The 25,891-nt window shown below is 30.2% G+C and overlaps 1 protein-coding gene across 1 annotated transcript in view; it reads right to left on the bottom strand.

Moving 5' to 3' along the window:
* LOC106693259 (uncharacterized) overlaps positions 1–25,891 on the bottom strand; it is a 78,993-nt gene that overhangs the window by 41,595 nt on the left and 11,507 nt on the right. The window contains exon 2 of the mRNA XM_053742638.1: positions 23,399–24,116. Coding sequence (XP_053598613.1) covers positions 23,399–24,116 — 718 coding nt within the window. The remainder of the gene's footprint in view (positions 1–23,398; positions 24,117–25,891) is intronic.

The raw sequence follows: 25,891 nt of genomic DNA, 5'->3' as shown, positions 1-25,891 counted from the left end.
AAAAAAAAACTTTTAACAATATAATTGACTTACTACTTAGTTGTTTACAGGCTTGAATTTCAGATGAATCGGTAATTGTAGTCGCTATAGAGATCTTCGTTGCCGTCGGAAGTTTGATGGAAACACGTTGAGCAGAATGTGTGATGACTGTAGATTTCTCAGCTGTAGTTGATATTGAACTGCGTCCGTCGGGCGTCGTGAATGATATTGGTAGTTTTATTTTATTTTAAATTTTAATTCTTCATTAACTTCACTCACTTGAATTTTATTATGAATTTTATTGTTAATTCACAAAATTTTATTTTTTTTCTTGATGTATATGATTTTTATAAATTTATATACTTTTTTTTTTGTTTATTAATTTATTTGAGAGCAGAAAAAAAAAAATTTAATTTCAGATCTTGAATAATAAAAATTCAATTTTCAATTCAAATGTTCGACGAGAAAAAAAAATTTTGTTATTTTATCTTAATTATTTTTTAATTTTTTTGAATTTCAATTATTTAGATTTTTATTATTATTTATTTCACTCACTTCAATTCTCACTTAACTTTTCACTTCTGTTTCACAATTTTACTTCTTTTTTTTTTTTTTATTTAGGAAAAAAAAAATTTCCGATGTCGACAAAAAAAAATTTGTAATATTTTTTTTTTGTGTTGCTCAATTTCACTTTGAGAACTTGATGTTAATTTTTGTAAAAAAAAATTTTCGGATTTTTGAGATTTTACCAGTGTATTCGGGGGCTGTTCGAATCCGTCACTGCCACCAATTTTAATTATATAATAAGTTGTTACGTCCTGGTTGATGTTTTGGCGCTGGCGTGGTTGAGCGGTCGATTTGAATTGGACGTAATGAGAACTTACGTATAATTATAAATAAGTATTTAGTAGGGGTTGAACAGCCACCATTCGGTGGTTGAAATAAACTGGTTATTATTTTATATCTCAATCCGATTTATTCAATTGTAAAAGAATAATTTCAATAATGTGGAAATATACAATTGAATCAATTTATAAATTGTTAAAGTTCGTCTAACAATAACTTCGAAAGGGTGAGAAAGAAGTTGAGTATTTAATATTGAGCCTGACTGCTCTCTATGATTCTATATTTCAGACTGACTTCTCTAGATCGAGAAAAACTAGAGTAAGTCTCTTATCAATACGAGGCGCTTGGGCATCAGGCCCGCGCATCGTTCGATATAGAGGGGTGGATCGTGATAAGCAATATTCTCGAATGATCCATTCTCCGTTCTCACGCTTTCTCCGTTTTTATTATTAACAAATGAGTCACTTATCTATGAACAAAAGTTATCTTAGAACAAAATAGATGTTTGTGCAGCTGCACGTCTCGAGGATTTACTCGAGGCGTCAGCGTTTATTTATACATAACAAATATTAAGAGAAAAATAACTTTATCAATATGTTTCAAATATTCTAAATAATATCATATTATTTTATATTATTATGTTATGCTATATTATTATATTATATTATATCCTATAATATAGAGTAACTTATTAATTATGCAACTTGCTAAATTATCAATATACATCTTAATTAATTAGTTAGGTCTCAGATCGGTCTCTTAATAATTAGTATTTAAAAATAGTCAGAGACATCTGACGAGCAGGCTGGGACGTAACACCTCCCCACCCGGTAGACAAGCGCCCCGCTTGTTCTGGGCCTTAGCTCTTGTTGTAAATGTAGTTTATTTTCTTTATTGTTTTATTTGTAACTCTATTTTACCCATCTTCGAGTTTAAGAAATCTAAGTACCGACCTGTGACCTATGACTCGACGCCTGCCTTTTTAGTGGCGACATTTAAAAAAATCCATTCTCTTTCTAATCCGTCTGTTTGTAAACCATGGTAAACATTTTTATGGTTTTATTTTAATGACGATGTTCTTTTTTTTCCTAATCCTATTTGTTTGACGATTGAGATAAATTATGCGTCACGTATGCCGCATCTGTGGCCAAAATAAATTATCTAAAAATTTATATTTTTTTTTCGTAAAAAAAAAAAAAAAAAAAAAAAATATTTTATATATTCATAAAATTATTTACCGTGTTTTTTTTTCTTTATTTAATTTAATTTTTTTTTTCAAATTATTTAAAAGTAGACTATATGCGTATATAAAAAAAAGATTTTACGAATAGGACAAATTCATAAAATTTTCTTGTAAAATTATTAATATGTTCTTTTTCAAAAAAAAAACTTTTGATATAATGTTTGTAAGAAGTTTATGCTAAGGAGAAAAGAAATTCCAAAACCTCAAACTATTATTTGAATGTGATTTCTTTTCGGTCTTCTTGATGTAATTATTACTATGATTTTAATTTTCTTTTAACTGTTTTAAATATATTACTTTATCGTAGCTTATAAAAATTCCTTTATTTCTTTTTTCTTCTTTCTATTATTTAGTTTTTTTTTTTTTTTTTTTTTTTTTTTTTTTTTTTTGAGTTTTTAGTATTGTTTTCTGAATTTGTTTATTAATGTTAATAAGTATTATTATATTATTACAATGATGTATCTATATTATATCTAAATATTTGTATATATTTATTTCTTAGTATTACTTACGACTTTTCTGCCTTCATGTGCTAATTCTGTGTATTTGCATATAATTTTTTTGTTTTCCTGCATTTTGCATATTTTCTTGTTTATTTTTTTTTTTTTTTTTGCTTAAAATTCTATATACATTTGCATTAAAATTATCTATTAAATAATATATAAAGAAAAACTTAATCTACGAATTCTTAATTTTATATTAAAATTCTATTTGAGTCTATATATTGTTAAAAAACAATTATTTTTTTTTTGTCTTTTTTTTTTATTTTTAATTTTTTTGATGAAAGTTTATAGACTGGAAGCTTATTTTTTTTCTTAGCATTATTACTCAATTTCAATTCATAGCAGATAATATTGGTACTATCATTCTTATTAAAATTTCTGTATAGAAAGTAAATTCATTCATTAATTATAAAAGTTATTAACATGATGTTTTTTTTTTTTTTTATATATATATATTGTGTGAGAAGGCAAAAAAAAAAGAAAAGAGTAGAACAGGAAAGAAAGAAATATGAGAGGTACAGATTTCAATGTATCTACAAAAAGACGCATGTGTCTGGGAGGAAAAAAAAACTATTTATTTATAAGCAATTTTGGCTCTATCACAATGAATGATTTTTCTCTTTCCCGGTTTACATTCGATTTCTATATCATTTTTATCAGGAAATATTTCTGTAACTTTATACGGACCTAAATAATTATCATCAAATTTACCATCTCTCTGATTCTTTACTAAGAATATATTTTGGCCTATTTTGAAATTTACTGGATTAATTTTTTTATCATACCGTACTTTGGATCTTTGCTTTGAATTTTCTAAATTTTGTCTTGCTTCTTTCCGTGATTCTAATAATCTAGTTGCAAGTTCTTTAACAAAATCTGCGTATGTAGAAATCTCGTCTAGATAGGAAAATTCTGATGGTAATCGTGCTTCTTTACCAAAAACTAATTTATACGGCGTGAATTTCGTACCTTCATGTACACTCGTGTTGTAAGCAAAGGTGGCATGAGGCAACCATTTATCCCAATCATCGTGACTTGTAAAATGTTTAATATAATCAGTTAAAACTTGATGGCTTCTCTCGAGAGAACCATTTGATTGAGGATGAAAAGCTGTTGTCTTAATTTGTTTCATTTTGAAAATTTTGGCTACGCAACCCATTACTTTACCTATAAAAGCTTGACCTTGGTCTGTTAAAATTACTTTCGGGCAACCGTGTTTTAATATAAAATTCTCGACTAATGCTATCGCGATATTTTTAGCCGTCATGGACACTAAAGGTATTGCAAAACAATATTTTGAAAGGTCATCTTGCATCGTTAAAATATATGAATATCCGTTAGCTGAAGTTTTATTCGGTACTACTATATCTAATGCTAATTTATCCCATACTTCTGCGGATGTGTCTGTAATGACCATCGGCTGTTTTGTTTTTATTCTAACTAATTTCTTTTTCTGGCAACTAATACATTTCCTAACGAAATCTTCAACATGCTTTTTGATATTGTCCCAAAAATATTTTTGTCTAATTCTATTATAAGTTTTAGTTACTCCTTTATGTCCTGCTATTGAAGTTTCGTGATTTTCGGCTATTATTTTTTCTCTTTCCTCTACTGGAGGTATTATTATTTCATCTTTGCAAATAATTATTTTTAAATCGCTACCTTTGAAAATTTTAGCAATAATATTTTTAATTTTCGTCCAAACTGTTTTTGATAAATTGCTTCTACCTTGAGAAATACTAACTGATTTTATTTTTGATTTTTCCATATATAACTTTAAATTTTTGAAAGCTTTACAATAATCTTTTTCAGTTGGTGTATCTCGACTATCACTTTGAGTTACCAACGCGAGTACTTTCTTTTTAGATGTTCCCATTTTGATTACTTGACCTGTTTTATAATTAGTTAAAGGGCTCAATTTTAAATATCCTGACACTAAAAACTGTTTCCCGATTTCGCTTGGTACGGTACCATCAGCGTTAATGAAACATAAATAACAATTTTTCTGCATTTCTAAGTTATCTCTTGTTTCGTGTACGTTCTCGTTACTGTAGTCGTTTGAAGTATTTGAAATTATAGATATATTACCGTCAGAGTCTATTTCCTCGTTAGGTAAATTGTCGTTTGCTATTATGATCGCATTGTCGTTTGATTTGTTTTGATTTCTGTCCGAATTTGATTGTGTCGAATTTTGTCGTATGTCTATTTCATTATCAGATGAGTTTATCTGTTCGATTTGGTCAAAATTTTGGTCATTAAATGAATTTATTTGTTCTATCTGTTCGAAATTTTCGTCGTCAGCTGAATTTATCTGTTGATCGAAGTTCAGGTCGTTGAATGAATTTATTCGCTCAGGCGATTTTGAATTTCGATCAGCAGGTGAATTTAGTGCAGGGTTTTGTGATTCTCTACGTGATGTAGTGTGTTGTGAATTTTCTGGGCTTGTATTTTCGTTTATTATTGACAATCTATCATTAGTTCGTTTATTATTTAAATTTTGTTGACGTTTAATTGCTTTTAGAGTAACCATTATGTCTGGTAATTTGGGTTGTGAATTTTTATTATTTGGTTTTTTTGTTTTACTTTTAAAATTTTTCGCAAGATGTTGTATTTTATTCGGAATCTGTTTTTGTGTATGTGTATGTTCGTCGTAGTCTGTACAGCATGAACATGTTTTGAGTTTACGTTTTCTAGTCGATCTACGTTGTTCTGGTGTAAGTTTATTAGTATGTGTTTGTTCTGCATCAGTACCGTGAGGTCTGTTCTTGTCTGCGTCTGTTAAATTTGGGTTTATTTTTGTAGTGTTTGTTTTTGTCTTTTCTGTATTTTTATTGGCTATTTTTTTCTGTGTTATTGTGTTAGTTTTTATGGTTTTTGTTTCGTCGGGTGATTCTACTGTCATGGGTTCAATTACAAAAGAATTTTCTCCTATGTCGTTAGTTGACATGTTTATGTTGTTTTCTGGTTCATTATGAATTACCGCAGAGACGTCCATAATTTTTGGATAATCGCCTCCTTCGTCAGAAGACCAAGGAATTGCAACTCCCATGTCTTTTTTATTTACGGATTTGGGTGTGATAGGAGTTCTTGGAGTGATAGGGATTGTTTCGACAGGTGATTCAGTACTAATGTCATTTGAATTTTCTGAATATATTTTTGAATAAGTCATTTCTGTCTCGTCAGTGTTTGATTCGTCATCAGAAGTTTCTGGAATAATTATTTTTTCAATTTTCTTACTTTGTTTTTTTATTTTTCTACGTGAACGTATTGTAGGAGAGGGTGTAAACTCTGCCATTTTAGTTGTTCTTTTGATTTGAGAAGGATTAAATTTATTTTTATTAATTTTTACATTTTTCTTATCTGTCTGTATTTTTGGATTTGGGTGTGTAGATGTAGCTTGTGTTTGTACGTTGGGTGGTAATGACAATGGAGTTTTCGTGGTTTTACCACTTTCAACTTGCGGATTTGGGGATTGAGGTGTTGGTGTTAAATTACGTGAATTTTTATGTTTTGGAGAGTTTATAGAATTATTAGAAATATAAGACAAACCGAAATCTGTCATATCAGATTCGTCACTTAAATACGAAGGGTTGTCTTTAATGAGTTTTTTTCTCAGAGTTACAGCATCATACATATCTCCTGATGACGACGATCCGTCAGAATAATCAGGAAGAGTTATTGATTTATCTGGTTCTGGATTTGATAAGACTTTGCATTTAGAATTTTTATTTAATTTTGCATTCTCTTTAGAATTACGTATGCGATTTGAATTTTCGTTAGAATTTAATTTATTTTTATTATTTTCATTATGATTTTTAGAATTGAAGTTTTTATTTATTGAATTTGAATTTAGTTCTTGAGGATTATTTGTTTCCAAGTTTGTGAATATTTTATCATTTTTATTTTTACTTAAATCATCTTCGCTTAGTGATTCAGTGCTCGAAAATTTTTTATATGGATTATATCGTCTGACGTCAGATCTTTTCATTTTTAAATTTTTATTTTTACCGATATATCCGTTTTTATTATTTTTAACTAATCGCCGGTCGATAGGGTAGCTAATCCTATTGCCGTCGCTAGTAGATTTGACGACTGGGTCCATAGTATTGTTACTGACTGGCCCAACCGCTTGAGTTTTTGGTTCAAGAATTTGACGTTTTTTGACCGAATCTTCTAGACCGACCGCTTGAGTATTTTGCTCAAGATTTTGAATTTCTGAATTTATTTTTCTCACTCCGTCGACTGAGTTAGTCGCAATTTTATTTTTATCGCGAATTATTTTCTTACTTGGAGTAATTTCCTCTGAACTTGAATTATTATTTTTGTTAAAATTTTTTTATCGTTATTCGAGCTAATTGACTCTGAATTAGTTTTGTATTTAGATTTCTTTTTAAAGACTTTACCATCGTCTGAAGGATCTGAAGTCCTCAACCTAGCGATTCCGGGTTTTCCAGGTCGCCATTTAATTTTAATTGGATAAACTTCGCGGTTTTCCATTATTGGGTTACGCGATAAAGCGTCCGCGTTTGTGTTTATTTTTCCAACCTTATATAACACGGTATATTCGAACTCTTTAAGCCGTTCTCTCCATCTCATTACACGCGATGTTGGGTCATTCATATTATTTACCCATACCAGCGGTCTGTGATCGGTGACAAGAGTAAACTCTCTGCCATAGAGATACGGTCTAAATGTTTTCATACCAAACAAGGCTGCGACCATTTCTTTTTCGGTGGTCGAATAATTTTTTTCGTGTTTATTGAGCACACGAGAAGCTGCTGCAACAATTGTGTCTTCGCCAATTTTGCCTTGTGAGAGAATTGCTCCAACTGCATAGCCCGAAGCATCGGTCGTTAAAATAAATGGTTTCGAAAAATCTGGATACTGCAATATCGGAGATGTACATAGTTTATCGCGCAAGGTTTCAAAAGCTATCTGATGTTCAGGCGCCCATGAAAATCTTGCGTTTTTGCTTGTAAGATCGGATAGGCACTTAGAGATTTTTGCGAAATCCTTGATAAATCGCCGATAGTAACCAGCAAGTCCAAGAAATTCTCTCACTTGTGTTGTGTTTTCAGGTGTTTTGAAACATTTGATCGCTTTAATTTTATCGGGATCAGACTTGACACCGTCGGCAGATATAAGATGGCCTAAATAAATTACTTCTTTTTTTAGGAATTCACATTTATCGGCTTGTAGAGTTAAATTCGCACTTCGCAAACGTTCGGCTAATTTTTCGAATTTAGTGTTATGTTCTTCTAGAGAACGTGCGTAAATGACTATATCGTCTAAGTAAACAAAGAGATCTGCTCCTTGTAACCCGCGTAAAGCTAAATCCATTAACCTTTGGAACGTTGCTGGAGCATTTTTAAGTCCAAATGGCATTCTATTAAATTGATAATGACCATGAGGAGTTGTGAATGCTGTTTTGTGCTTATCTTTAGGATCTACTTTTAATTGATGAAAACCCGATTTTAAATCAAATACTGAAAAATAAATCGCACCACCTAATTGATCAAGAATATCATTTATCAACGGTAGTGGATATGCATCTTTAACAGTCTTATCATTTAATTTACGATAATCTATAACTAAACGCCATCTTTTATTGCCTTTAGAATCAGCCTTTTTGGGTACGATCCATAAAGGGGAATTATATGGTGAGGTCGAAGGTTCAATAATATCCATTAACATTAGTTCTGTTATCTGTTTTTCTATTTCGTCTTTCTGTGCTGGAGGGTGTCTGTATTGTCGAGTATTTACGAAAACGTCATCGATAGTGGGTATAGTATGAGCCGCAGTGTCTGTAGCGCGCAGTGGTTCTCCTGGAATGTGGAATAGGTCAGCGTATTTCTCTACTAGAGAAACTATTGCTTTACGCTCTTCCTCATTCAGATGTTTTAAACGCAAGAGTTTTAACACTTTCTTGACACGATTTTCCCCGGCCGTGGTACTTTTATCGTAATTGTCTGTGTCGTCATGCGTCAAAGTAGTATCCTCGTCTTCGCTTGTCCCGAATGGGTACAGAGGAATTACGGGTACTTTTACTTTTACATCTTTGTCAAGAGTATTTATTGCGTACAAATAAGCGATTCCGTTATTATTACTCACTAAAGCTTCGCCCACGTAAATACCGTTTTCAAATTCGATACGAGGTGTATAACCCTCTTTAAGTTTACTATCTACTCGAACAAACATTGCCGTCTTCGTTCGAGCTTTTAAAACGGAATATTCTCCTTCTGTTAATGATATTTGTAGATTATTTAAATGTTGAAATGTTACCGTATTGTCTACTAAATTTATTATTCCGCCGTGTTCTCGTAAAAATTCCATGCCAAGTATGCCCGTATAATCTAAAGGAAATTCGTCCGGTATTATATGAAAATAAGTGTCCTTATTAAAAATTTGTATTTTTATTCTACCCAAAGTGATAGCTTCGGAGACACCGTTTAATTTGTAACAATATGATTCGTCGATTAATTTTTTATATTTTACTTCCCCATATTTTATTAAATTTAAATTACATCCGGTGTCTACTAAAATTTTCCCATAGCTAGATATTATATCTTTGGATCTGAACATAATTGACGTAGGTTTATAATCAATTGACATGGCACCCACGGAATAAGTTTTTGTCGGTATTCTTAGTTTTTGTTTAAATTTTGGCGCTGAATTGCTACGTTTCCCATCGGAGCGCCGACTCGAGGGAACGCTTGGTCGTTTCCCGTACCTGTACTCGGTTTTGCATTTAAACCGTCGCGTTTTCCTTCATTATAAATTTTTTTACGACAATTGTTTACTGAATGACCGTTCATTTTACAATAATCACATTGAAGAATATTTTTATTTATAATTTGATTAGATTCAATATTCTTTCTTTGAATTAAAATTCTACATTCCTCAATATTATGATTGTTTCTTTTGCAAAAATTACAAAAGTTATTTGGGTTGTTTCGATTTTGATTATTAACCTGTTCCGATTTTTCACGACTGTTTCTGTTATAATTTTTATTAAATTGCTGATAAGGATTCAAATTTCGAATGTGGTGATTATTTTGGTTAATTGTGTTGTGTGGGTTTGGGTCTTGGATTGCGAAACAATTTTTATTTGAATTATTATCGAATGGCTTGAAAAGTTTATTTATATTTTTCATTTGCTGTAATTTTTGTTCCGCTTTAATTGCTGCAGTAGCGGCTGTAGCAAGATCCGCGAATTCGTCATTGTGTAAAAATAAAGCAAGTCTTGGTTCTAAACCCGAAATAAATGCTTGTACCGCGGTTTCTTTAGCCAAAACTATTTTTTCATCTTTACTATTACCGCCTGTATCCGCGATTTCTGAGCAAGTGCCCTGTAAATGTTTATTCACTCTATGGTAAAAGTCCATTACGCGTTCACTCGATTTTTGCTCCAAGTCATTAAATTCTTTTAACCAAACTGAAACTTGTTTGCTTAATCTAAAATTTAAATTTAAAAATGCAATAAATTCGTCTATTGTTTTTACGTTTGACCCGCTTACTCTAATTAAAGGTTCGCCTTTACATTTGGATTTTAATATTCTAACGAGCGCGTCCTCGTTTATTTCTCTTAGATATTCTTTCGCGTCTTTGCATGCCTGTATGAATGATTCTACTGGATAACTTATACCGTCAAAGTCTGGTATAGTTTTAAAAAATTCTTTGTAATCGAATTTGTTATTTGCACTTAAATTATTCGTTAAATTAAGATTGGGAGGTAATTGGTGTGAAATACCCACGGGTGGATTTTTTTCGAAATGTGTTTTTAATTGTTGAGCAATAGCTGCTTGACAATTTTCTTCAAATTTATTTTTCATTTCAAGTTTTTCTGCTAGTAATTGTTCGATTTGAGCTTTTAACGCTAGTACTTCATTTTGGGTTTCCGTAAGGGAAACTTCCATTTGTTCAAGACTCATTATTGTTTATGTAGATATTTCGAAAGACAGAAAAAAAAACTTTTAACAATATAATTGACTTACTACTTAGTTGTTTACAGGCTTGAATTTCAGATGAATCGGTAATTGTAGTCGCTATAGAGATCTTCGTTGCCGTCGGAAGTTTGATGGAAACACGTTGAGCAGAATGTGTGATGACTGTAGATTTCTCAGCTGTAGTTGATATTGAACTGCGTCCGTCGGGCGTCGTGAATGATATTGGTAGTTTTATTTTATTTTAAATTTTAATTCTTCATTAACTTCACTCACTTGAATTTTATTATGAATTTTATTGTTAATTCACAAAATTTTATTTTTTTTCTTGATGTATATGATTTTTATAAATTTATATACTTTTTTTTTTGTTTATTAATTTATTTGAGAGCAGAAAAAAAAAAATTTAATTTCAGATCTTGAATAATAAAAATTCAATTTTCAATTCAAATGTTCGACGAGAAAAAAAAATTTTGTTATTTTATCTTAATTATTTTTTAATTTTTTTGAATTTCAATTATTTAGATTTTTATTATTATTTATTTCACTCACTTCAATTCTCACTTAACTTTTCACTTCTGTTTCACAATTTTACTTCTTTTTTTTTTTTTTATTTAGGAAAAAAAAAATTTCCGATGTCGACAAAAAAAAATTTGTAATATTTTTTTTTTGTGTTGCTCAATTTCACTTTGAGAACTTGATGTTAATTTTTGTAAAAAAAAATTTTCGGATTTTTGAGATTTTACCAGTGTATTCGGGGGCTGTTCGAATCCGTCACTGCCACCAATTTTAATTATATAATAAGTTGTTACGTCCTGGTTGATGTTTTGGCGCTGGCGTGGTTGAGCGGTCGATTTGAATTGGACGTAATGAGAACTTACGTATAATTATAAATAAGTATTTAGTAGGGGTTGAACAGCCACCATTCGGTGGTTGAAATAAACTGGTTATTATTTTATATCTCAATCCGATTTATTCAATTGTAAAAGAATAATTTCAATAATGTGGAAATATACAATTGAATCAATTTATAAATTGTTAAAGTTCGTCTAACAATAACTTCGAAAGGGTGAGAAAGAAGTTGAGTATTTAATATTGAGCCTGACTGCTCTCTATGATTCTATATTTCAGACTGACTTCTCTAGATCGAGAAAAACTAGAGTAAGTCTCTTATCAATACGAGGCGCTTGGGCATCAGGCCCGCGCATCGTTCGATATAGAGGGGTGGATCGTGATAAGCAATATTCTCGAATGATCCATTCTCCGTTCTCACGCTTTCTCCGTTTTTATTATTAACAAATGAGTCACTTATCTATGAACAAAAGTTATCTTAGAACAAAATAGATGTTTGTGCAGCTGCACGTCTCGAGGATTTACTCGAGGCGTCAGCGTTTATTTATACATAACAAATATTAAGAGAAAAATAACTTTATCAATATGTTTCAAATATTCTAAATAATATCATATTATTTTATATTATTATGTTATGCTATATTATTATATTATATTATATCCTATAATATAGAGTAACTTATTAATTATGCAACTTGCTAAATTATCAATATACATCTTAATTAATTAGTTAGGTCTCAGATCGGTCTCTTAATAATTAGTATTTAAAAATAGTCAGAGACATCTGACGAGCAGGCTGGGACGTAACACAATTTTTATTCTATATATGATTGATTGATTCTTAAAAATAATGCTTAATATCGCAACAGGATATGTATTCGATTGTATGTTTGATATAAAGTTCATCAAAAAATATTTACTAACACTTTTTACGAACGTTATAACTTGCTGGTAATAACAACAACTACGTCATAGTGAAATAGGCCAATCAGATTTTGAATTTTCAGTCATATATACTGTTATTGGCTGCTTAGTTCTAGAAAAAAAAATGTTTACTCATGACAATGAAATCTCTTAACTTAAATCCAAAAGCGTCTTAGCTCGTTCAGTGCTGGTCGCTGATTTTCTACATTTTGTAAGTATCATTGTTATTAATTAGACTTTGATTCATTATTAATTAATTAGACTTTGATTTATTATTAATTGATTAGACTTTGATTTATTATTAATCGACTTTAAAAATCTATCAATGTATAATTGAATATAAAAGTTAATAATCAAATTGTTTAGCAAAGTAATATAAAAACATATCAAGGTGGAACATGACATTAGTTAAGTGTATATTGTGTTACTAGTTAAATGATGTTTTTTATATTTCATCGGATAGTTATAATTATCATAGAAAGTTTTTTAGAATATATATTTATATATAAATATATATGTATATAATTTTGAATTATAGATAAAGTACATCAACATCAACAAATGGGTAATTCATTGGGATATGAAATCATCATTCCTAATCAATGGGTGAATGAAGATTTCCATTCATTATTAAGATTAATAACCAACCAGTTGGGATTGGTAGTACGTGGTGGGGAATCTTTTCATGAGTCATTAATTTCAATAAATAACATAACCACAGTACTTACAATTGTGCAGAATAATTTTTCTCGGTGGTTTAAGATCCCAGGGGATCAAATTCCTCCACCTGCACATTATCGATTCTCAGGAAATGTCCTTGTCACCATGTACCCAGAACTTTATGATTCATACCATCAAAATTTAATACAAGCTGGACTGGTTATGCCTGGTAATATTTTACTTCCACCCAAAGTTTTCCACTTCCTTACGGAAAACCGCCGTTTCGGGGCCGCACTATCCCTTCCACGTTGATTTTCCTGTCCCGCTCTTCCGGTTTTTGTAACTCACCCCGCGCTTTTTATTTAATAATAAATGTAATCAAAATAATTTTAATAATAATAATAATACTAATAATAAAAGTAATTCGACTAAATTTCCGTTAAATTATGGTTGAATGAAATCGTCATCCCTTTTTATTTATTCTAATATTTTTTTTATTTAATATCTAATATTTTACTGTTTATTTTATTTAAGTTATCATATTTTAATATTCTTTTTGTTTAGTTTTTTATTTGATTACTAATATTTTATTCAAACTATTATCTTTTATTATGTTATTAATTTATTTTAAGTTGAAATATTTTTATTTAACTATCATCCTTTACTATTCTATTGTTTTAAGTTGGGTATTAATTTGATTTTAAGTTAAAATATTTTATTTAAATTATTATATTTTATTATTTTAAGTTGAATATTAACTTGATTTTTAAGTTTAAATATTCTGTTTAAACTTATTATTTTTATCATTTTATGGTTCTCAAGCTGGATATTAAATTTGATTTTACGTTTTGAATATTTTATTTAGACCATTATATTTTATTATTTTATTACTTTTAAATAGTGTACTAACTGAAATTATTTTTAAATATTGGTAGTAAAAATTATTTGTTTCTTTCCTTTCTTTTCTCTGTTTTTCCAGGTATAAAGTTTTATTCTATCGTATCTTTACTTCGATATTTTTATTCCGGACGATTTTTAAAAAAAAATTGTTATATTCCATTGTAAAAGAAAAAGCAGAAAAGAAGGTCTGTTGCTTTTATTTATTTAAACATTCCTTTGTCTAGACACCATAAATTACTTTTAAGTATTTTTTAATTTAGAGACATTAAAACTCATTACAATAGTACTATTTGTTTTACTTATTTAGAGTACAGTAGCGATAAAGAAGTGCGTCAGCTGCCACTCTGACCTTGGTGAGGATTAGAAATCTTTGTAATTTGGGAAAATATTTGGACATAATTTACGTGTCTAGACAAATTTTTCAACTACTAAGATAAAGATAAAATAGAATAAAATAATATATAATGAAATGACATAATAATATGAAACGACCGCCAAAATTGAAAATGAAAAATAATTCGGACGTAACAAAGAAAAATACAAATATTTTTTATAAATTAAGCTACTTTTATTTTATTTTATTTTCTACTTTATTTTTCGTGTCTTAATTTTATATGTCTTGTCGGCTTCCAGTTCCTGAAGTTTTTTAACAGGCAATATGTATGCCAAGGTGTTGATTTCATTCAGTTTTGATAGATCCATCTTGAAAACTACTAATTCAATTAATTAATTTTTCAGTCAATAACACATAATTTGAATGTTATTATAATTTAATACTTACTTGGTATTAAAACACACAATAAACAATAATTAAGAAATAAATCGAATGATCACTGCACTGAAATAATTCAGTAATAAATCACAAGCTTTTTTTTTTTACAAACTGTTAACTAGAACGTTTCTCGATAAAAACTGACCGCTGTGAGCTCGCGAGCTCAACGCTCAGCTCAGTATCCCCACTCTAGGTCGAGAACAAGTTCTGACTTGGGGATGACGTCATCATCAGCAAAAAAGAGGGGAGAGAAACTATACCACTAGATGGCATGCTCTTGTATGCTTCTCGCATGTACCCTTACATACCCCAGTTTCAATATATTAAACTTTAAATCATACATTTACGTGTACATATTGCATTAATCAGAGCAGGCAACGCTAGTGTCAGCTCTGGGGTTAAGCACGAACTCAATGCTAGAACCTGTAACCTGATAGGCATTCCGAGAACTCATTCTAGTCATTAATGAAATTGTACATAATTTTACATAAATTGTACATTATTAAAAATTGTCTATATTTTTTTCAAGATTTCCCACTCAAAATATACACAAGGCGTCATCTATTATAACACGAGCTTAAAATGGTGGATAAGAATTCAAAATGACGGACACGAGCTCAAAATGGCTGATAAGAACTCGAAATGGCAAACAATTAGCATCAAACAGGCCCCAGATACCCTGAACTCGGTCGGTAAAAAAGGCGGCCTACAACACGAAGCAGATGCCAATTAGTATCTAAACAACTTCAAATAGCCTCAAAATGATGTCAAAAAGGCCCCAGATAAGCAAATCAACTCATTACCATCAATATACAACTTACCGTCCGTCGGTACAAGAGATCATGTCCTAAATAAGCTCAAAATGATGCCAATTAGTTTTAAAATGATGTCAAAAAGACCCTAGATAAGTACACCAACGGCCGACACGTTACCATTACTCGATAACTTGCCCTCAGTCGGTAAAACAGGGAACATCAACGGCTGGTCTATTACCCGCAGTCGATACAGCAGATCGTGGGTTCGTGTCCCTAATGAGCCAGAACCTTTCTTGTCTATCTACTACTAAACTAAATAAAAATAAATTACCGACTTATCGTGATATTATAAATGTTTTTATGTACAAGCATGGTTATTAGAATTTTAAAATTCGACAAAGCTCAACTGAAGTAATTAATGATGTGCACGTTATATAGAACAAATTTTGTATTCCGATTAGTCGTATACAACATCACATAAAAAAATTTGAAAAATCTTATAACTTATATAAAGAATTAAAAGTTAATCAACAAAAAAATCAAAGTTTCAATGAAAAATTGGATCAATTATTCAATATTGCTAAACGCAATGAAACTGAAATTTTGCCAGATCATTTGCGTAAATATTTAGCAGAATGTCGTGAAAACAATAGGAGTTATAAATCTGCACAAATTGAAAATAAGTTACCGAAAGATTCATCCATAGAGTTGATTAAAAAATTATCACAGACTTCGATATCAGATATTGCCAGTAGTCAATCGTCAAAATGCAGTGATTTTAAGCGTGCTTATTCTGATTATGAGGACAAAATCCTCTAGCTAAGACTAAAAAAATAAACATCATGACACCGAACCTTGTCGCCACATTAGATCGTACACAAACCAGCAATAGGCAAGCAATGTACATAATTGCTCCGGTACTCGGCAGTCTTCGATTAGATATCGATTATTTTAATCTAAGCTATGTAACCATTTTTAATGCTCGTAATAAATTCAGAATAGATATTGTGGAGGCATTAAAAAATGATCATAATATCGCTAAGTGTCTCGTCGTCCATTGGGATGGATAATCACTTCCCACTGTTTTAAGCGAAAAAAAAGTGGAACGACTTCCGATTGTAGTCTCCGGAGTTGGTACTGAACAACTACTTGGCGTTCCAAAACTTGACAATGCAACAGGATTTAATCAATCTGAAGTTATTTTTGAGGTGTTGAAAGAGTGGATTATTGTTGATAGAGTAAAAGCAATGTGTTTCGACACTCCCAGCGTTAACACTGGTAAATTATTTAATTATATGAACAGGACAAAAGAAGGCTCGAAAATTTATCAGTTGGCAACATATTTTTTACTTTGAATTCATATTTATATACTAATCATTTTGAAACAAGGCCATAATTTAATAAAAGATAGAATTTTCTTTTTATCAAAATTTGAAACATATAAGAAAACAAACTTCATGATTTACTACAGTTAATTTAATAAATATTACTTATTTGATTGATGTATGTCATAAATTAATTAAATTTCGCACTTTAATTATTAATTGATATCTAAAATCAAAGATTTTTATTTACTTTTTAAGATAATTCATAGTAGTTATTTTAAATTCACAAAAATGAATAAACTAATTTGCATAGAATATATGAAAATACTAATTAGTGATGATAAATTCCGCTTTCAACTATTTCGTATTAATCTTCGAGATTTATTAATTATTGACGAAAAATATCATTTTTTGCTTTTTTCTATAACTTTTTAATATTCTTTTTTTTTCAGTATAGAATTACTTGTTTGTAAATTTGTAAATTAATGTTGTTTCGTAAAAATATGATGCCACTTCAAAACATTGTTTTATAATTTTTATATTATTCTTAATGTAGGTCTTCAGAACGCAACATGCACTTTATTAGCCCAAAAATTACAAAGAGATTTATTGTATCTCGCATGTCGTCACCACATTTTTGAAATCATTTTATGCGATGTAGTCGAAGTTGCTTGGCCAATTGCAACAGCCCCAAATGTGCCTATTTTTAAGAGATTCCAAGATTTTTGGGAAAATATTGATCCATCTCAATATGGTATTGGAATTGATGACTTAGCAATAAAAGACATTCTTAGTGAAACAAAAAAAGATAAACTTCTTTTTATAGAAACTCAACTTAAGGTATTAGTTATAAAAATTAACATATTAGTTAGATAATGCAACATATAAAATACTGGTTTGAATAAAGATTATTTGATTTATTTTAAATGATTTCCGATTATCATGTCCTATGATTATTATCCTCAACATAAAAATCCAGGTCAAAAATATCCCGAACGAAAAAATTTGAGACAAATATAGATATTTTCAGGATTTATCCTGGTTGATCAGGATTTTTTATATAGGATATTTTTGTACGGATGAATGGGCTAAGATTTTATTATCTAGTATTTTCTTGTCTCGGATATTGTGGCCGGTTACCATTTTAAATATTTTAATAATAGTCAGTTTACAGTTATGAATAATTAATTTCATCAGTTTATGGTAATTAAATGATAAATACTCTAAACGAATTAATATCAATTGGTATTTCATATTATTTACAATTTTTTTTCATTTGGATCATTTACCAAGAGATGATTATCGTGAGTTTTTGATGCTTATTTATATTTTTTTGGGAGGTGTTCCCAAAAATGGCGTAAAATTTAGAGCACCTGGCGCAATGCACCACGCGAGGTGGTTATCCAAAGCATTGTATTGTTTGAAAATTTATTTGTTTAGAAAACAATTTTTAATAAAAAAATCAGATGTTGACGCTCTTCGAGAAATATGCGTTTTTTTGGTTTTATTTTACCTTGAAAGCTGGTTTACTGCTATGGATGCGACATAAGCTCCGAATGGTGATTTGAAATTATTTCAGAATGTATTGATTTACAAGAACACGCATTCGAAAATTGCTGAAGCTGCTCTAGCAAAATTATCCCGTCATCTTTGGTACCTGAACGAAGAACTTGCTTGTTTAGCACTGTTTGATCCAGCCGTATCACATGAACAAAAAGTAAAAATGGTAAATTCGATTAAAAATAAAGAAACACATGCTATCAAGGAAAAACGTCTTATTCTAAACAAAAATAAATTTGATTAATTGGCTACGAAAGAGATAAGTGATTTTGTTAGTCAGAAATATCTTTTCATTTTTAAACAGTTTGAGTTGTCCACTGGTTTTCTTGAAATCGATCTTGACTTATGGGAATCTAATAACGATTATAAAAAATGCCTAGAAACATTTAAGCAGGTAAAAGTTGTGAATGATACATCGGAACGAGGGGTGGCATTAATCAGAAATACAATCAATGTCTCACACAAGACGAAGAACAAAGGCAGCTAATTTTACAAATAGTCCAAGACCACCGCAAAAAATATCCATCATGTAAAAAAGAAAATTATATGTCACAGAGCTCTTAACTAATTAATGTATAAGCATATTTTATTCTACAGTCAGAAGCATACACTAAACAAATGAGAAAATAATTAAAAAAATGTATAATTTTTTAATTTAAACCACATAATATTTATTATTCTCTCAACATTTAATAAAAAAAATTCTTAATTGTTTTATATTTTTTAACCTATGGATTTTATGGATTTCATGAATGGGACTTTTTTTGAAGAGAATTTAATTTCCTACAAAGTTTTCGTTTACTTTTTTTTCGTAACTCTAACCGTTTAGCCTTTACGTGCAAAAAATATAGTCTTTTTTTAAAAATATGACTTCTCTCTCGCATAAAAACTGAAATATACGAGTTATAATAAAATTGTCGTGAGCACATTTAAAGCGTAGCTAATTATCTACAAATCACCCCTATGGGCATTATAGTGCCGTGAAATGCCGCCAAGTTATAGGGGATTGAAAAAAAAACCTAATATTCCTATGTATTTTAAATGAGAAAACTTCAAAATCAGAATAAAAGTACTTAGACGTAAGATTAAGGGCTGAAACTTCCGGGGAATTTTTTTTTTATGTGTACAATGATATTTTGCTGTGGGAGCGAAAAAAAAATGTTCGTTCAAAACGAACCACCCTAATATATATAATATATATATTGTGACGTTATTTTTCGTATGGGGGTCAAATCAAAGTGAACGTCACTAATAAAGAAAAAAAACCTTAAAACTAGTAAAACGTATTTTTAATCTCTTGCAGATTATAAATTTGATTACAAACTTAAAAAGAAAAAAACTAAAAATTTAAGAAAAAAATAATCCATATAAAATATGAACTAACTTTCATATACTTATATATTATTATATGTAAATATAAAAATCGAATAGTCGTGTATGTTAACATCAGTGATGGACGTGGCGACAAAATCTTGTGACTCTAATACAAGCGTAGACAAACTCAGATAGTTCCGCGCATAAAACAAATAACTAATGGACAAAAACTCATATACACGTGACTTTTGCATTGGAAAACGTTCCAAGTAGCTCATCAAGGCGTAATTTTTTGACATCTTTACAGTTACAATACCGTGCATTATAATTGATAGAATTAATAATAAAGAAAGTGCTACTGCAATGCAATATAATTAATCAAAATAATATGAAAGTGCTAGTATAGTGAATATGGGTTATAAAAATTGTGTCTCGTGCAAAGTGAGAATTTGTGAAATAATAAATTCTTTTTGTTAGCTAACACTATTATGGATTAACAATAATAACGAAAATTGATGTAACTGAAGTTCCGAACGTTCATTGAACGAAATTGTCTAAATAATTAAAAAATTATCTAAGGTCGTAAATACTCGAGGTTAAGTGTTAGGGGCACTGGTTCGTGTACACAAGGGTCAAATGGACAATTTACCGAAACCACCCTTATATATCTGACTCCCACAAGAAGTAGATTTAAAAGGTCCATCATACCCCCTCCAAAAATTATGAAAAAATTACTGAGACTTTCTCTTTTTATGTAGAATATTTACACAATATTCCGATTCGGCGGAATCAACCCCTTCACCTACCCTTACGCTACGGAAGTCTATATGACTACAGACGGTGACTTATACCCCCTCCAAAAATTATGAAAAAATTACTGAGACATTCTCTTTTTATGTAGAATATTTACACAATATTCCGATTCGGCGGAATCAACCCCTTCACCTACCCTTACGCTACGGAAGTCTATATGACTACAGACGGTGACTTATACCCCCTTCAAAAATTATGAAAAAATTACTGAGACATTCTCTTTTTATGTAGAATATTTACGCAATATTCCGATTCGGCGGAATCAACCCCTTCACCTACCCTTACGCTACGGACGTCTATATGACTACAGACGGTGACTTATACCCCCTCCAAAAATTATGAAAAAATTACTGAGACATTCTCTTTTTATGTAGAATATTTACGCAATATTCCGATTCGGCGGAATTAACCCCTTCACCTACCCTTACGCTACGAAAGTCACCGTCTGTAGTCATATAGACTTCCGTAGCGTAAGGGTAGGTGAAGGGGTTGATTCCGCCGAATCAAAACTAATTGTAAATATTCTACATAAAAAGAGAAAGTCTCAGTAATTTTTTCATAATTTTTGGAGGGGGTATGATGGACCTTTTAAATCTACTTCTTGTGGGAGTCAGATATATAAGGGTGGTTTCGGTAAATTGTCCATTTGACCCTTGTGTACACGAATCAGTGTCCCTAACACTTAACCTCGAGTATTTACGACCTTAGATAATTTTTTAATTATTTAGATAATTTCGTTCAATGAACGTTCGGAACTTCAGTTACATGAAAATTGAATTAAATAAAAAAAAATCCGTACTAGAATGAGAGAATTTAAATAAAAAATTTATTTAAGCAAATTTTTTCTATGTTGGGATTTTATTAGGTTGGTCTAAAGTTCCTGTAGGGTGTACCCAATTGAACCCTATAGAGTGTGCCTAATTGGGAAACAGTTGGGTATATCCAATTGGGACCCAATTGGGAACCCGATTGGATCCCAATAGGTCTTATAACTTTTTTTCTAGTCGGGTAGATCATAGAAATTTTACGGCATTTTATGCAAATTTTATGTCAAACTGATATTCTACATGACTTTAGTATGATGTAAAAACTTGACATCATATTGACGTAAGCATGACTCTTGTATGACGTCACAGTTATGTCTTATGTATTACGTACTCTTGACATAAAATCTACATCGCATTGTTACGTAGTAATAAAGTCATTATTGTATATCATAATGACGTAATTTAAAAATCATACATTTATGACAGTAGCGAAGTTACGGTTATACGTAATATGGATGTCACTCTTAAATCATATGTTTATATCAGTGACAAGTCAGTATTTTACGTAATGCTGATGTAATTTCCGAGTCATAGTTTTTTATTATCTATTTATTGAAATAAAACAATCATAGAATGAATTTTCAAAAATATGTAAAAATAACTAAACGTCGAACATTTTTGGGGTCGAAGTAATCGATAAACTCGAAAATAGATTTCAGAGGTTTCAGATTAAAACATTAGCGTCAGCATAAAAAAATTAACTTTATTGTTTTAGATGATATACCGAAAATATTATTGAGGATCAAAAAGAAAATGTAACGACAGTTTGAACTCTTTTGATATCAAGATTGTAAAGTGTAGTATTGCAATTTTTCAATCGATTGAATTTTATGAAATTATTTAATGTTTCAAAAAATTTTACAGATGATTTTTTAAATTTCACATCAAAGCAAAAAATTAAAATATTTGAAGAAACTTAATAAAATTTTAAATAATTTTTTATAATTATCATCGAGGCCGACTTCTTGTTTTTTATAAAATTTCATATAAGTTCATGGAGTTTTTTCAAATTTTGTAAAAATCCATCATGAAAACTTATGAACTCTGTCTTAATTAAGCACAAGACTTGAACTCTCGTGATGTGGACCAGTGATCAACGTTCAGGACTACCAGCCAAGAGGAGCCGTGTTCGAACCCAGCAGACGCCCAGAATTTTTTCATCATTTACTACTATCAATTCTTGTTTCTGAATTTGTAATGCGTTCGCGCGGTAATTATCAAATCAAAAATGCAGCACTCGATTTTTTTTTTTTTTTTTCAAAAATGTTTTTTTCGGATTGATGATTTGGACATCACCCATATGTCATACTGACGTCGTGGCATGTCACACAAACATCACATTTACGTCATATATACGTCATTAGTTTTACATCATATCCTTACGTAAAAAAAAGTGTGAAATAATGAGTCACACCTGACTTATTCATGGCTTATATTTTACGTAAATGATGACATAGAGTAACGTCACTATGACGTCAAATTTACGTCAATGTGTTTACTGGGATACTTCTAATGAATGTTAAAAATAAAAAAAAAAATTTTTTCGAAAATTGACGAAAGGGTCGTGTATGGAATTTATTCAAGTTTGTAACGGCGCCCTCAAATTTACTGTGCAGTTGTACACATCTTCGAAAAAATGAAAATTAAAGTTGATCAAATTTTCCGACTGACTTATGCATTAGCTGAAAAACATTTTTCGCAGCCCGTGGACTCTCTCAAAGAAAAGCAAAAATTTAGAAAATTTTGGTGCAATAGCTGAAGCTCCAAAAAAATTTTGATGAAAACTCGCCAAAACTAGAAATTTCAAGCTATAAAACGCTTTTTTAAAAATCCTGATACGATAATTTTCCACGAAGTTACAGTCTTGCAAAAGTCACTACGAAATTTCTAAAATTTGTCTGTTCCTTTAATTCATGACATGAGAGTATAAAAAATAAATTGTGCGGCACGGGATAAAACATGATTACAGACTTCGTATGAGAACAGCTATTATCTTTGGCTCAGAGAGTCAACTCCGTTTTTTATCAGGAATCGTCTTGTTTTAACGTTTGCCGTACAATATACTATTATAGTTATTGGATAACAATAACAATAAAAATAATAATAATAATAATAATAATAATAATAATAATAATAATAAAAATAATAATAAAAATAACTTTTAAAATTTAGTTTTATCTACCTGATATACTGATGAGAAAGGTATTAGCAGCAACTTGCAGTAATATAATGAAATTAAACGTTTTTTCGAATTCATTTGATAATTGCAGTAAAAAACTATGTCTCTGTGATAAGTGACTAATTTGTTTTCGGAGACTAAAAAAATTCGTTTTTCCACTAAGATTTTCCATTTCATTATACAGAAGTTGTAGTTGTCCACAAACGTGCATTGCGATTCCGAATATGTAAACGTCACCACCAATATAAGATGTACATAAAATAAATAAATGCACAGTAATGAGGCCATAATAAGCAATGTACATGAACATTGACATGCTCGTTGGTACCCAACAATTTGGGCCAATTGGAATGTTTCGTAATAGAGTGGAATTGTCTTTGAACTTATCAAAAGAAAATTGATGAAATGATGGTGGATTACCAAATATAAGAGGAATCATTGTCATGTAAGCACCAACCATTTGAACGATACAAACAATTCTGCCAACAAAAGCAAATTTTAACATTATTACTCTTGACTGTTTATTGCGAATATTTGCCCAATCTTCAATTGCTGAATTAACAATAAGATACATCCTATTTTTGTAGACAAGAGGTAAAATAATTTTAAAGATAGATAAGGTACTAGTCACAATCAAACTTAATGCATCCACTATATCAGTAATGACACTGCAATTGCCTTTTACAATGAGTTCGTGAATAAATATAATTATAACTAAAAACTGAAGCAAACAACATTTGATGCAAATCATGTCATAAACATAATCTAAGCTTTTCAGTCATTATTTTGTTCACAGAAATCAATTAAGATGGTATTACATCCCGGGAAAAAACCGGTCTGTCAGTTGACCCTGCGGGCTAGCTCCAAAACTTCCCGCTATTTTCGAGCTCCTGGAGCTCGAAATTATCGTTGAGAATATATTTTCGGTTGTAATAGCAATCGACGTGTTTTATTGAGTTCTAGAGCTGATCATTTTTGAAAATTGATTTATCAAGATGTTTTTGAGAAATTTCAAAAAAACTAAAAAAACTTTTTTTTTCAATTCTTTCGTTAATGGTTTCTCTTGAACGAATAAACCGATTTTTGTGGTTGAGGTAGCATTCGACAGAGCTTACAAAGTATGAGAGCTGATTAGATTTTTGAATCAATCCATCAAGCAAATTAAAAGTTATTCAAAAAAAACATTTTTGAAAAAGTTTATTCTTGAAATATCTCCGAACGTACCCTACCGATTAAGCTCAAATTTTCAGTGCTTATAATATTTAACAAGCCGCGTCGAATGACATCTCAACGATCAAAATCAGTTCATCCACTCAAAAGTTACAGAATATTTACATACATGCGTAGGTACGTACATACATACATACACTCGACAACATCTTGAATTTAGTCAGAATAGCTTCCTAGAACCTCCAAACGTCGATATCTGTTGGAATTTCGGTTTTCGCAAATCGGGGTACATAAATAACTTCCCGAAATTTTTGAAAATCATCGATTTTCTTAGCGGAAAGTTAAAAAATTCATGTCTGGCTATATATAATTAGATATGACCATGTAAGATAATATATGTATCATATACAATTATCCAAAAAATTAAAGAAACAAGAAAATTTTATAAAATTTTTAGCGATTTTTGGAAGTCTGTATTTTTGTGAAAATGATCGTATTATAAAAATAAAAAAAAAACAAAATTGAAACTTGAAATCTCTTGTTTAGAGATTTTTCAGCCAAATGATTTTCTGAGCCACGATTTTGCGGAATCATAAGAAATAGGCGGAGACAAAATTTTTCTAAATTTTTGGGTTTTGTTTTATAGGTCTACGGGGCCGGGAAATTTTTTTTCGAAAAAACCAATTCATGGCTCATTTAGGAAATTTATTCAACTAATATTTGCTTTTTTTGTTTCTCTGTACGACAATATGCTGTTGAGATATCAGCCTTCAAATAAAAAAGGATCCTTTTGTCTTTAATTATTGATATCTCAGCAACTAATGGTCGCACAGTAATGTAAAGGGCAGTTTGAGAAACTTGAATAAATACCCTACAAGCTCTATTTTCGATTTTTTTTTTAAAAACATTTTTTTTCATCCTTAACATCAAATTGAAAAACCCACAAAAAATTGCCATTTTCGTGTTTTTTAGTCAACTCTTCGCTACTTTGTAAAAATCGATGAAAAAATTAATGTTGCCAAGTGATTTTACAGCTCAATGTACCTCCAAAAACCATGGAAATTTTCAGATTGATCCATCGAACTGTTTGTCCGGGCCGATTGCTCAAAGTTTTTTAAAACAATTAAAGGAACAAGATTTGTTCCTTAATTTGTGTAATCATTACCAAAATGATAAAATTAATTTTTTTCGGATTTTCTTCTATTTTCACGTTAGTTATTCGGTAAATGTAAGGTAAGGAGAAAGAAAATTTTTTTTTCAAAAAACGAGATAACAAAAGGATTTTTTACTTTTTTTTTTTTTTTACGTTTTATTCGGGTTTTTTTT

This window comes from Microplitis demolitor, chromosome 10 (genome assembly GCF_026212275.2).
Source record: "Microplitis demolitor isolate Queensland-Clemson2020A chromosome 10, iyMicDemo2.1a, whole genome shotgun sequence".
Lineage (NCBI taxonomy): Eukaryota > Metazoa > Arthropoda > Insecta > Hymenoptera > Braconidae > Microplitis > Microplitis demolitor.
Note: the sequence above shows the minus strand (reverse complement) of the source record. Positions and strands in the feature narration are given on the sequence as shown.